The 15,121-nt window shown below is 43.3% G+C and overlaps 1 protein-coding gene across 1 annotated transcript in view; it reads left to right on the top strand.

Annotated features, from left to right (window-relative positions):
• Setbp1 (SET binding protein 1) overlaps positions 1 to 13,695 on the top strand; it is a 361,705-nt gene extending 348,010 nt beyond the window's left edge. The window contains 1 exon segment of the mRNA NM_001427626.1: positions 8,410 to 13,695. Coding sequence (NP_001414555.1) covers positions 8,410 to 9,020 — 611 coding nt within the window. The 3' untranslated portion in view covers positions 9,021 to 13,695.
• The last annotated feature ends 1,426 nt before the right edge of the window (positions 13,696 to 15,121 follow it).

Genomic DNA, 15,121 nt, shown 5'->3' with positions numbered 1-15,121 from the left:
TACCAATTTTACAATTTTGGCAGTGGTTTAAGGAACATGAACAGAGTCTGCATGCAACCTTTATTTAATTCCCTTGTGTTTTCACACTTACGATAATATAATTTGAGGGTCTGAATTGTTTTTTCTGTGTCTCTTCTTGGTAGATGTAGGTTCTGAGGGTAGATATGGGCCCAAAGAAAAAAGCATCCCTGGCTGTACTTTAGTCATAACATTTCTTCATTCTCAGCATCAATTAGACAAGGTTTGCTCAGGAACATGGCAAGCCACTTTCCTATTAAAGGTTAGGTGATCTCGGAAACCAGAAGGCATTGATTGCACTTTGTAATTAGTTCAAATCTCCGAATGTTGACTATGAGAGTCGACAAATCTCTAAAGTTGACTCTGCTCATAAAAGCTTTTAAGTTTTCAGATTTAAGGGATCTTTTCATTGGTTATAGCTTATCATTTTCAGGAACAAAATTACTAAATAATGAATAAATTACCAAGCATTTAGCAAAAGTGTTCTTTCCATAGCGTGAGGTTGTTTGTCTTGTTTTGTTTTGTCTTTGTGATCTAGAGGGGCCGTATCCTACCCTGTAGGGAAATTAAGTGTTCTGCTGTGTTTTAGCAACTATGAGATGGCATTAGTCATAACCCTGGGTACACCAAACCATGAGTTTGTATCAAACTCTCGTTTTATAAAGAAAGTTGTCCAAGTCATTTTTGTGGAAGTCATTTATACAGTCTGCGATGAGAAAACAAGACAACTTACTGTGATACATAAACTATCCCATCACAAAGTACTTTGAGTGAACTTTTTTGTTTAAAATTCTTGTCTTACCAAATTAACCTCGAGGGCTGATGTGCTATAACATTCATAATCCAAGTTTGATTGACAGCACATAAACACAGTGAGCTTGTAAGATGTTCCATTAAGCCCTGAATACCTGTGAACTTACTTCTCCCCCTTGAAACTTTAAGTCAAATTATGGCAGATGCATGTCCTGGACAAGTGAGGACATCATTCTGGTCCCATATATAATTCATTAGAATGCTTCATTTAAGTCTTAATTTTTAGGTAAAACATTGATAATGTGAACATAAATTATTAATGCAGTAATCCTGCAGTCAAATAAATTTGCTTCCTCTTAGGGAAATGCGGTGTCCACTGGGAAGCTAGAGAGGGAGAGGGATGTTAGACAATAGAAGAGATGTGGGGAGCAGGAAAGCACAAGGCAGGCTCTAAATTGCCAACATCATTAATGTCTATGGGAAGACACAGGACACAGGCAGGTAGCTGCTCAAAGCACTTGCTCTCTGGTGTCGCCTCCCAGTTCAGATAAAGGTGAACATACAGTAACTCCACACTCTACTCCTTCTCATCTCCCATCCGGCAAATGATTGTGTGTGTGAAATGACAGCAGATCTGAAGACCTCTACACTGTTAGAGTTGAGAAAGGATGGTCTTTCACAGTATACCCCAAGCTGACCATAACTTCAAAGAAATACCACATTACAAGATAGTTTTAAGGGAAAAAAGTGGAGAACGTGACCCATCATGATAATCTCCCGAGCTCTGCTTTTTAAAACATTAGATTTGTTTTGTCATAATGTCATGCATGAATATACTGTACTGCATTCTAATTATTCTCATGTCCACAGTTGTTTGCCTTCTTCCAACTTCCGTCAATTTCTTCTCCTCCTTACAAATGCCTATCCTAAATCATGTCTATTTGGTTTTGCTTTTGTTTATTAGTGATCTGTTGAATTTAACCGAGATCCTCCGTAGGGGAATAGAGTTAGAACTAACCATCAGAGCTTGACAGGCTCACCAGTGGGTACACAACTGAGGACAGGGAGCCCCCCTTTCCCAGAATTTATCAGTAGCTAATAGCTCAACAGGTAGGGATAGCATTCCATAAATGTCTTCCTCATGTTCCCCCCCCCCCCCAGCAGTTGACAGGTCCAGTTCTGGGCATCCCCAGTGAAGAAAGCTCTTGTTATGAGCCCCTGGTTGCCATGGGTGTGTCACACCCAGAAAACTTCATGTGTGCAGTTTTTCTTCCTGCTCCCCAGTTCTTATATTCCTACTCCCCCCTCCTTCTTGAGCCTTTAGTGGTATAAATGTCTTGCTTATGGGTGAGAACTACACCAACCCCTATTCTGAGCACCTTGAGCAGCCAAGACTCTCTGTAGTCCCTGCTGTTCACTGCAAAGAGAACGTCCCTGATTAAAGCTGAAAGTAGCATTTGTCTGTGGGTGTAAACATTCTGATTTTAAAGGTGATTCAATGCCATTTTAACTTAGTAAAAACAACACTAGGAAAGTTCTCTGAGGGCTTTTGACGTTCTAGCAATGTGGTGTTGTTGTTGCTGTTGTTGTTTTGTTATTGTTGTTGTTTTGTCTTTCTAAGTCTACAATACCAAGCAGTTCACCGGGTGAATAGGCGCTGAATCCAATGTAAAGAGCAGTATTCTCTAGTACTCTTACTGTCCAGCAGCTACTCAACACTTCCTTCCCCTGTAGGAGCTCATCCAAAAGAAATAACTTGTCCTTTTCAAAAGAATCTTTAAGGCCAGGGATTGTGGAGAGGGTTAATTTAAATTCAAAGATGGAAGAAATAATTATATGTGCCAAGGCAGGTTGTCACATATTTCCCATGAAGTAATACAAAACGTCATTAAGACAAATTTAAAAATCATTACTGATACAAATTCAAGTACAAAACACAAAATGTACAATTTACACTGTGTGACATCAGGTAGCCGACTTCTCTTGAGCTCACATATGCTGACCGAACAGCATCTTCCAGATCTTCTGCTGATGCCTAGCTGTGCCTATCCTTGAAGCTCAGGAACGGCAGGGGAGATGTGATCTATGGGAAGAACCTTCTAGCATTCATCAATCCAGAAATCAATTCACACCAAAGCGCCCTTTACTGCTTAAGGCCAATAGTTTCCCAGCTGTCTTCATCCCAAAAGTCTTCCCCCAAACTGACCACGGTTCCCTTTAGGGGCATTCAGAACCAAGAAAAAGTCTCTTAAGTCCATAAATAAGTCTGCCTCCCCAACAACCCACCCAAATCTGTTTTATATAACTAGACTGTGTCACTAATATGAACAAAATACAATCTAGCGACATCAAAACCAATTTCTAGTGTCTTTTAAATAACCAAGCTTAGTAGTTAGCCCTGAACTCATCTCACAGTGCTGACACTAGGTCTCAGCTCACAGTGCTGACACTAGACCTGAAAGTCTGGGACCAAGAATCATTGGTAAGGCCACTCTTCCTGTATCATAAAAGATGTGAGAAAGTCAGCAAATGCGATAACCCAGGCCTCTAAAAATGTTGTCTGGACCAACAATAGCATCTTAGCCATTTGCTTGGCCATTCTGGGGATCTAGAAAACAATCTCTTTTGCAGCTATAAAGAAATAAATCTGTATTTTGCCTGGGTCTGTCATAATTATTCTGTAAGTGTAGCAAATAACAGGCAAGACAGAGGACAATGACAGGAAAGAGGGCAAATATGGAATCAATCTTTGCAGCGAGATCCCAGAAATTACTGTCCAATAATGAAACAATTTGAAGAAAGGAAAATCTGTAAATAGTTAGAGGGACGCTGGAATCATGATCAATAAGGAGAAAGATTTGTGAATACCAAACCTTGCCAAGTCCAAAACACTCTTCTTCCCAGTCTGAGGTTTCAAATTTATTAGAGGAGAAATAGAGTTTAGAAAGCCATCCCACATTTTGCGAAGGCAATTGATACTAAACGGAGGTAAGACTTGTGGCAATCTTGAAATCTAGAAAAAAATAAAACCTTGAAAACCATTTAGTTCATTGGCCTAGGATAAAACATATGAAGGGAGCCAGAAGTATGAAATGGCTGGTAGTGAGTAGTTCACCTGCGTTTCTACCAGCCCTGCACAAGGCCACGTCAACCCTGCTGCACCCTGCCCTTCATCCGCAGGAAGCTGACTGAACTGAAATTTGGAAAAGTAAGCATAGTGCAAACCAAGATTCAGGTCCCTGCGTGTGTAGACACCTCAGGTATCACAGTGTCCAAAAGAAAGGGCTATTGTCATCAAACCCAGTGTCAAATAGACGTTAGCTGATGGCATGGCTATGTGATCATCACAACATAGACCTGAGAACATCATCATTGTCCCATACCCTTAAGTCGGAGGGCAGTAACCAGTGTGACGTCAGAGAAATGGTGAATCGCTCATTCTCCCAAAGCTGTGAATAGGACCCTCAAGAGGACGAAAACTGTAGCTCTCTCTTATCCTGAGAGTCCAAGAAATGCATTTTTGCCACATATACCTCATAATTTTAAGCTTGTAGCTTGAAAACCGTCAAGCGAATACCAGCTCAAAGTAGCGTTATTAAACCTCATACACCACTACTCATCCTCAGCCGTATCAGCTCTTGATCAGTCACCATTCAGCAATGCTTCTGCCTTCTTTCTCTCTTCCTCTTTGGAAGTCAGTTCTGGATGCTTTCATATGAGGCAAAGCAATGAAAAGTTAAAAGTTAATAATAATATAGTAATTGCACCTTAAAAAAAAGCCCAAACAACAATTATACCAAGCAATGCCCAGGCAGGATTTAACCTAAATCTTATTTCAGACTCTTTTTTTTTTTCTTTTATTGAATATTTTTTTTATTTACATTTCAAATGTTATTCCCTTTCCCAGTTTCCCGGAGATAAGCCCCCGATCCCATCCCCCTCCCCTTCTTCTATAAGTGCGTTCTCTTCCCCATCCGCCCTCCCTTCCCACCGTGCCCTGCCCCCCGACATTCCCCTACACTAGGGAGTCCAGCCTTGGCAGGACCAAGGGCTTCTCCTTCCATTGGTGCCCAACAAGGCCATCCTTTGTTACATATGCAGCTGGAGCCATGGATCTGTCCATGTATAGTCTTTGGATGGTGGCTTAGTCCCTGGGAGCTCTGGTTGCTTGGCATTGTTGTTCATGTGGGTTCAGCTCTTTCACTCCTTTCTCTACCATGTCAAATACAGAGGCGGATGCTAGCAGATCTCTTTTTTAACACCTATTAAAATGATAGCCAAGTAAGATTGTATCCTCTCCTCCATGACTTTATCGTCAGTTTTACGCTCATCCAAATAATTTCTCGGGCAGACGTCAGTCATTTAACTTGAATTCCCACCAATCCTTATTTCACTCACTGAATCTCCAAGTGCAGTTTGTCATTGGTATTTCACTGTCGTTTAGGCGACCACCATCCGCCCAGGAAGGAGCCATTAGGTGCACAGGAACTCTTTACAGTGAGTGGAGTAGTCACTTCCGCCCTCATAGTCGCTGCTTTGGGGTGCTAGTTCCCATAGGTCACTGCCGGCTGGTGTGGCGGGGTGTAAACCATTTTCTTTTTCTTTCTTTCTTTCTTATTCTCCTCCACCTCCTCTTCATTCTGCTCCTTTTCTTTTCTGTTTTTTGAGACAGGGTCTTAGTGTACTCCAGCTGTTGTAGAACTCAGGCCGTAGCCAAGGATGCCCACCTTTGCACATGTCACAGTCCCCTCTACACAGGCCGAGGTCCCCTCTACACAGGCCGAGGTCCCCTCTACACAGGCCGCAGTTACAGTTACACCAACCCACGCCATTCCCATAAAGAACATTTTCAACGTTCAGCGGCTTCTGCTGGGCAGCCCTAGTTTAAAAGCTTTGTACCCTTCTATGAGTTAACTTTGGAGGAAAATAGATATTGAAAACTCCTCTTTCACTGAGTCTTTCACCCCTTGTTGATTTTCCTCAAAGTGGCCACTGTGAGATTTTTGGTTGGTTCTTGAAGATGAAATGAAATTCCAAAGATGTACATCTTTAAATTTACCAAAATGACTTTTTTTTACTTTTTTAAAAAAATTGCAATTTGAAATTTTTGCTCAGTTTTAAATGTAATCATACAGCTCAACTTATAAATTTGTCATTCCTATGGATATGTATATGTGTATGTATATGTATATGTATATGTATATGGGTCTACTATCTCCCTATATTGTCCTTCGCTCCTTAGCTTCCGCCTAGTGTTTATATTTTCTTCATTCTCCTGTAGCGTTGGCTGAGCATGGAGGGATCCTCATCTAAGTCTTTTGCCCCTTATTACACATAAGTGACAGAGTCAATCCTGACATTCAGTGGCTAGGGCACTAAGATTGCATCTCGTCAACACTAGCAGCTGCTGCCCCATTGCTGTCCAAAATGGTGGTGCCAATTTATACCCCGCCAACCACCCGCATGGGTTTCAGGTTCCTCACGCCATCGCTGACACTAGGTTCCGTCTCAAACTTCATTTTTACTGGCTGTCTATCCTACTTACCCCCGAATGAGCATCCAGTTCATGAGAAAGCATTTCTGTCAAGTTTACTCAGATAATACAACTGATAAGATTACCTTATACTTACACCTGGCTGTGCTATAGGTCTGCAAAATTAGCATCTTGACGTTGTGGGTTGTACATCATCCATCCAGTAGTTCCTTGATAGGTGGTATAGATTACAGAGAGAGCAAACTGCACAATGATGCCCGGAGGTTTGAGGCGTATTTCTAACTGCTCAGAGTCTCTGTGCATGAAGTCCAGTGCTTGTCTCCAGCAAGGCCTCATAAGAAATCCCTGGCCCCTCCATTTGCAACTGTTGCCTTCGGAATCCAAAGGAGAAAGCATCCAAAGGCTATGACTGGAAGGCAGCCAGGATTGGTCTCATCCGGGAAGCAAGTTTCTATCCTGCCCATTCAGGAGGCGCGGTGCGGGGCCTGTGAGCTGCCTACAGCCCCACGAGGACTGATAATTGAGCCACCTTTCTTTTTACAAGACTAACTACAAAAGTTTTATTTTTAGAGTCAGAAGCTCACTCCGGGCTTTGTTCTATTTTGATCTTTATAACTTATTTTAAAGATCGCTCAGTAGTTTATTCATGGCTCAGTTGGTCTAGCTGACCTTTGCCCAAAAGCAGAGGCAGTTTGACCTGGCCTATGGAACTCAGCGCTTCCCACTCCATGAGGCTAGTCGCATAAATAACTTCAAATAAAACCCTCCTGGAAGTCTGTGACGGGCCACAGCATGAGGGAGAAGTGGGGCACCATGGAAAGAATGAAGTGGGAGTAGCCAAGGGTACTGAGAGCAGTTGGCCAATGGCTAAGCATATTTTCTCATTTCTCCCTTAAGGTATTTATTCTTTCAACTAATAGATGAAAAAAATGATAACAGGGAACACACGAGAAAACAACACAGTAAAATGAAAAAAAATGCCCCCTTTAGAGTTCAGTCTTTTAAGTGGGCTTCTTTGGGGCAAATCCCAGCAGCAGCAAAAATTCATTGAGAAAACTCTTACGTCTGCCAAGGGTTAGCAGCCAGCCCAACAGATGAACAGCACGCCTGCGATTGCATGCAGGTACACACAGGTATGGCTGCATGGGTGCCAGTGCACAGGTACTCCATGCATAGGTGCTGCTCACAGACAATAGCGGGAGAATGGACTGAGGGTGAAAAAGGCTGGCTATGTCTTGAAGCCATTCACACTTTATGGTGTCTGAACTTCAAAACGAAGCAGTTCTGAAGGCCATTTAGTGGCACAGTACAGGACTTCCTGAGAAGTTAGGCTCGTAAAATAGAGGAGCATCTGGCCAGCAGCACATGAAAAGGGCCCTTTGCAAACAACCGTTCGGCAGGGGAGTGTAAACCATTGAGAAACACCTGGCGGATATTGCCCTTGAGGTTCCCAGAGGGTGAAGGTTAGGAAGAAGTTGGTTAATTGGGCATCATCAGGTCACTTGACAACTCCAGAATATTGGCTGGTGGGGGGCTGGGGGGCGAGGTATTAAAAGACCACACCTTCCTAAGCTGGGTGTTCAGGCAAAAGCCCCTCACAGTAGGATCTGATTGAATGACGTGGGTGGGCTGTGTGTAACCACCAGTTCAAGGTCAGACAAAGGAAAAGTATCAACTAGTGCTTAATTGAATTGATTCAAATGTCAAAGGGCTAAATGAAAGAAAGAAGAAGGAAGAAGGAAAGAAAGAAGGAAGGAAATGTAAAGCTTATATTGTTCTTTCTATCATTGCCTCCAAGACTAGGGAGATCTGAACCTCAGTTTTCTTATTTTCAAACAGAGGAGGGAGGAGGGAGTCGAGCAGAGCCATGAAAGCTTCCTTTCCCAACGCCCAAAAAGGATCCAAATTTTAAGGACCTTCCCTGCATAAAGAGATCTGTCAAAAGACACGGTGAAATAAAACACCAAGCGTACCAATCACAGTGTTCTGCATAACTGTGAGGATTGAAATAATGTAAACAATGCTTTGTACTCGTGACACAGAGAGCCAATGCTTAACTTTTGTTACTTTCTGTTTAAATAGAGAGACGCCATATGGAGCGCATTGTATGAAGTGCTCAACCTCTCCCCTCTTGTCTCCTGCAGCCAGCTCCTCCCTGAAGAAGCGATTCAAGAGACGGGAGATCGAAGCCATCCAATGCGAAGTGCGGAAGATGTGCCATTACACCAAGCTTCTGTCCACCAAGAAGAACCTGGACCATGTGAACAAGATCCTGAAGGCCAAGCGGCTGCAGAGACAATCAAAGACGGGCAACAACTTTGTCAAGAAGAGGCGAGGCCGGCCTCGGAAGCAGCCCTCTCAGTTCGATGAGGACTCCAGAGACCAAATGCCGGTGCTGGAAAAGTGCATCGACCTACCCAGCAAGAGAGGTCAGAAGCCCAGCCTGAGTCCCCTCGCGCTGGAACCGGCCTCGGGCCAGGATGCAGTGATGGCCACCATCGAGGCAGTCATCCACATGGCTCGGGAGGCTCCGCCTCTGCCCCCGCCGCCCCCACCACTGCCGCCGCCCCCGCCCCCACCACCACCGCCCCCGCCACCGCTGCCCAAGACCTCTCGGGGCGGGAAGAGAAAACACAGACCGCAGCCCCCAGCGCAGCCCGCGCAGCCCCCGCCGCAGCCCCTTCCCCAGGAAGAGGAGGTGAAGGCCAAAAGGCCACGGAAGTCCCGAGCCAGCGAGAGTGATGTCCTTCCCTAGGGCCAGCCTGGGTGGCAGGATCCAGACAGGGACTGATGTGGGGGAGCACAGCAGCTAGGGTGGAGCTGATGTCCAGCCACAGGGACACTCAGCCCCTCTCTGCAGCGGGTGGGCAGGATGGGCAGAGTGGAGCTATGGGGAGCTCTTGGGGTAGTGGAACGAGGGGACCCCCTCAAGAAAAAAAAGTAGCTGCGGCTACTGTACAGTGGCGGGATCCTCGCGGGCTGCAGAAGACAGAGGAACGCAAAGCTGGTGCTCAATGATGGCCACCTGACCTTCCTCATCCCAGGTGTGCCCGTGTGATTCCGATTTCATTTGCTGGTCAGAAAAATTAAATGGGAAACACCATTAGCAAACATTCCAAGGGGGAGCAAAGCTGCAAATTTACCAGCTGGCTTGTTGTAAGCCACTTCCGCATAATTGGTTTTTACTTCCTTTGGTTTGCAAACTCCGCTAGGCTTTGGGGCACCGACATCATCTTCAAGTGACCCGAGAGATCGAGAGATGAATCTTTCCGTTAAACAGCACAGTTGCTCAGATGCAATCTTGTTATCAGAAGGTAGAATTGGACTGATAGGCGACCTTAGATCTGCTGGTGTTCCTGTCTCGTAACACTGATTTTTTTTTTTTTTTTGCATTGTCTTTTCCTGCTTTTCCTTTGTGTTGTATTTTCCTGTACTCCCGTTAACTTGCTGCCTTCAACTTTGTGGTACACATGTAAACAAGGTGAACTTTACTCGCGTTGTAAAGTACACTCTTCCGCATCCTGCCTCAAGGAACCAACCGGCTTTGAAGCCCAATCATTGTGAAACACTCAGTACAGATAAAAGCTTTTTAATAAGTGACTCAGAGCAACCAAGGGATACATCAACCCGGGTGTCAGCCAGGTTATTTTTATACTTAAAACATATCAGTGGCGAATAGGCAGGAAAAAAAAAAAACGATTTTACTACCCCCCCTCCAGCAAGTGGAATAACTGATAAGCCACCAAAAATCAAAATCCCACGCCCACCAGAGAAAACTGTCTAGCAATGCCTTGGTAACTGATTATTTTCGTGCAAAGAGCTGCCGGAGGTTGTTAAGGAAAAGAAACAAAGACAGTAGAAGTCCATTATCTCTTAATAATTATTCCTTAAAATCAAAGGGGAGTAAGTGTTCTTATCTAAAGTATTCAAAGGGTATCACCACTCCAATTGCATCAAGCCACCTTGGACCAAGTCTCCAAATTGTGGTTGCCTTAATTCACTAAAGCATTGCTGTACATAATGTAATTTTAAATCTCTCAGTCTGCATGGATGCAAACTGTGTGTGACAAATCGTCTTTGAAATGGTCGATTTCCAACTGTACATTTCTCATCCAAGTTGTACCCTAGCCTCTGGTTGAGTGTGGACAGATAATTCTGTCTGTCATCCATTTCCGCAGCCCAAGTTCGGATGTAACCCACTGCCGTAGATGTTGTTGAAAGTCAGATGTGGAGATTTCAAATAAGTATTCTCAATTCCCTCCCTTACTCCTCCCCTTCTTCAAGACATTTTGAATACCTGACATCATCATAGCTTATATAAAGAGAGACACATTTTCCAAGGGGAATTAGGATACTGGTTTACCTCCAAATTAAGACTCTTTACAGAAAGCCGGGAACTAGCTAAGAAACTGCGTCATCACTTCAGAACAGAGGATCTCCTTCTCGGAGAGAGATGGATGTTTTGGGGGGTGGGGGGAACAGGAAAGAATAAGTGAGTAGTATCTACTGAAGGAAATTTGAAAGTCCTAATTTAATATACTTATAAATACACCGCTGAGTCGGGGCACCAACAGTTGCTTGGAATTACAGAGCCATCCTGTTCTGCACTGTCGAAATGGACTTCATGTCATTTATAGCCTGCTTGGTCAGTCTCTTTTAATCCTAGCAATACATGTGTTTAAAGGACTCTGCTTATTTCAAGCTTTTATCCTAGATACTCAGTTTGTGACCTGGGTTGACCCATGGCATTTCACACAATTTGAACAGCAAAATCTAAACAGCCATTTCCAATCTGTCACTCCCAAGCCATGTCTGAGTAGCTCCAAAGTCACAGGGAGGAAGGCACAGTTCAGCCCCCTTCCCCCCAACCATTGCTACGAAAGAGCAGACATTTCCATTTCCAATTAAGCCATAAAGAGGGTTCTCTTCCTGATGGACTTTGAAAACCATTTCTTTCTTTCCTCCTCCATTCTCGTGCTGTACAGTCTCCCAACCGAATCCATAAGCAGTCTAAACCTTCCTACAGAAGAGAGAAAGCTGGTGCTTAGTAAACCTCAAGAATGCAATCCATCATTTGATTGGTATTAACCTGCAGTCGGTGGTTAGCTCAAAGGAAGTTTGGGTTAGAATTTTCCAAACGAACATAAATATTCCAGGAGAGCTTCAGTGGATCTGCCACTTAACGCATGGATTGGGGTGTATTGTTATCTGAGAGCTAAATACGAGTCCCATGGAAATCCTTGCATGCAAGCTCTGAGAACTGTGTGGAAGACTAGAGGACCAAAGAGTGTCATGGTGAGCAGCAGCAGCAGCTGATGGTGCAAAGCAAGCCCCTCCATGCACACCGTGGCTCCCCACCACCCAGTGACGTCCTCACCGCTACATCTGTCTTTCTCTTGTTTTTCCCCGAACCTGACTTTATCTCCTAGCACAACTACGTCTGTATTCCCTATCCACACCCTTAACCTCTCCGTTGCTGCCCAGGCCCCTCCCTCCGTGAAGCCAGTTGAATTCCCACATGTAAGTGGTTTTAGAGCCAGGAAGAGAACCCAGCTCTTGATTCAAAGTATGGAGGTTCTCGTCCACACAACACTGCCTTCTGGGGATGCATTTCTATTCTGAGAGAGGCTGTTTAGCAACCTCAAGACTCCATTTACAGACCCACAAAACGTTTTGTAATGATCCCTTACTTTTAATATCAATTTTTTCCCTACTTTTTAGAATACTCCTTCAGCGAGTAGTAGAGACCCACGTAGAAGTATAAGGAGACCAATTAGAGATAAGAAGATAAGTGTAGATGCAAAAGCTCCTTAGAGGTGCCGATGGGTCTTTAATCCACCTTACTACGGGACTAGAAAGCCATTTGCTTTTTGACCCCTCACCTCAAATGAGAGGGACGGAAGTTTGACTTCTTCAAATAGCCTAGCTGTGGCTATCAGCCAAGGAGGAAAGGTCATAGGAAGGAAAAACATGGAAGTTTGCTCTGTGATTTGGCAAGACCAGGACTCGGCAGTCACTGGCAGCCTAGCGAAGGTGACTGAGGGCTGGCAGTAGAATGGTGTGTAAACTTGGCTGCCGTCTGCAGTGGGAGGCCATGTTCAATGGCAGTCAAAGAAATGTGTGTTCTGCACATTGCTGTATCTATAAGTATGATAAGCAAGTGGTGACAGAATTATAGTATAAGGTGACATATTATAAGCAGATCAGAGAGAATTTGGTATTAAGACTTAAGTAGAAAATCTCACTCCTGGCTCGTTACTCAACAATATTCAGATAATGAGCTCGTGGAGTGCATTTTGCCCTATCACTAGGAAGGTTGACCTGGGAACTGTCTAAAAGTCTATACTGATATTTCCAAAGCCTTTAAATACCAACTGTAGCATAGAGGGGGAGTGGCGGGAGCCGAGATGCCTCAAAAGCCATTTAAGTGTTATGTCACAGGATTTCCAGTCCTACTCATTATGTAAAAGTACATAAATATAGACATTTTTCTCAACACTACCCTATCATATCACAATGGTCCAAATGCCAGCACTTACAGATAATGTCATCACAGTGCCTAGAAACTCAAACTGTAATATACCGTAGCATCTTCTTGGTGTTTCTTCACGTTTCTTTCCACAAAGCAAGGCTCCCTCTGCCTCGTGTTTCTAAGAGAGTTCACCCACTGAGGAGCCTGCCTTCCCTGTTGGACTCTGTCACTTGGGGAACAGTCATAGAAGCACATAGAAACCAAGGAAGAAACTTCCTGGATATCTGTCTCCCACTTGCCCAGGTATAACAAACACTAAAGAGGGGAAAACCGAAGAGCTGCCAACTGGTCGACCTGGAAGGGTAGTTCTGCCCTGGATTGGTGTCTTTCTTTTTCTTCCTTTTTTAAAAAAGAAATCTATTTCTTAAATAATAATAAATGCACATGATGTGTTAAATATGTACATATATATTTCAAAAAATGGGCACAAGATTGTCTTACGAGTCCTTCTGGCTAATTTTTAGTTTGTATTCATAAGTGGTTTTTAAAAGCCTTTTTTAAAGTGTAATTTGCATGTTCTACTTTGATTGTATGTAAACATATTTTAGAACAAAAATGTATTTGTATTTTATTGAATATAGAGGCAAGAAAAATTGTACATTGTTTGAAATGTTCTTTTGTAACAGTTTTTATTCATAAAAGCATTTTTGTACATTTGAATGACCATGGACTTGCTGTCATTTGAGGCGTAGCGACATCTGGCATGCTTTACTGTCATGCTCTCCCATGGTCTTAGATGTTGGGTTTTAAACATTTTTTTTTTCTAAAAGAAAGTTCAGTCTCTTTCGCTACCAGATCAGGTTAGCACAGTACAGAGCACTTAACTATTAAAAAAAAAAGTTGATCCTATTCATATGTTATTCATTGTGTGAAATTAAAGACATTCAATTCCGTCTAACATGAGTTGTGAATTTCTTTTCTTTTCTTTCCCATCTGGTTCACATCAGTAGGCAGTTTAATAGCATCTGAGGGTCTCTTCTCACACCAAGTGGATACCCAATCATTGACAAAATCTTAACCCAAGTTCTGTCTCTGGGAAGTACACTGAAGACAAAATTTGAGTCCAATTTGCGGGGTTTATGTTCAGAAAATATTTTCCTCCCTGGATATACTGCAAAGGTTGATTCGGACTAGTGGAGATTTCGTCCTAACAGCCAATCTCACTATGCTGGAGACCTGGCTTAGCCTAAGGTTTTACCAAAATCATATGGATGGGAATGAAGCTCCCATCCCAGATTTTCTGTGGTTTCATTCATACTCCTGAAGAAAGAGTTCCTGTCTGGATGCCAAGTGCTACTTCAACGATAGGAGAAAAGGCCTTTGTAATAAATGCCAGTTACTGCTCACCTACCATTGCCTACCTACACTGTGTACCTTTGCGTCTGAACGAACGTGCGTGCCTTCCATTGAACCAACAAACTAGCTCTTCTAAGCAATATGAAGATGGGGGAAAGGAAGAAAGAGTCACAGGGAAAAACATGCGCACACATTTTTTTCAGTTCCCTCCTTTCCTGTCCTAAATTTTACTTTGTATTTGGAAAACTGTCAAGTGCAGTCTGTACTTTCTTCTAGTTTATAACAATACACATAGGATGTGGTTTTTTCCCTTCTTTCTCTAGTCTTCCAAGACTGCATGTCCCAAAGCCAACACGACATACACGACAGAAAGGTTATGAGCCTACCCTTTTTCCTCCATAACCTCCCCAGTCTCTCTGACATTTATTGTGGCTTGTGGTATTTTAAGCAGCCACAGAAAGTAATAGTGGTCAGGTGGGATGAGTAGAAGCTTCCAGAGGCCGATCCACGGTGGAGGAACAACGTCAAGGACCCAGGACTCAGAAAATCCCAGTCAGTTCTTCCTCTTCTCTATAGTCTGTCTTGGATTAAACAGAGAAACTATAATCTTTCTAATTCCAGTTCACAGGTTGATACTTCCAAAATCAGTAAGGATGTATAAGTGTCTCCATAATGTCTTCTTAAGGGCTTCTCACACAGGAGTAAAGTCTGCCCTTGTCTCAAGTCCAGGGTTTTCATTCAGCCAACAGCGTGTTCGCAGTCATTCTCAAGAGAGGAGCAAATGTCTGTACCTGTGTTGTTATGAATGAATCTCTCTACAAATAGATAAGTGGAAGCAATAAATGTCTCATAACTTTGCTACAAGTCTTTTTTCCTTCAGTTAACTTACTACTCTATTCCACCAGCCAAGTCAATTCTGAGTCCAGAGCCACGGGATTGTTTCTCCATCCCTGGGAGAAGTTAGGTTCCCAGAAGGACTCAGTCCTCTCTATTTTTCTAGTCTCTGGGCATTTTTAACTTAAAATCCA

Source organism: Rattus norvegicus, chromosome 18 (assembly GCF_021556685.1).
Source record: "Rattus norvegicus strain SHRSP/BbbUtx chromosome 18, alternate assembly SHRSP_T2T, whole genome shotgun sequence".
NCBI classification, from domain to species: domain Eukaryota; kingdom Metazoa; phylum Chordata; class Mammalia; order Rodentia; family Muridae; genus Rattus; species Rattus norvegicus.
This window is presented reverse-complemented; position numbering and strand designations above follow the sequence as displayed.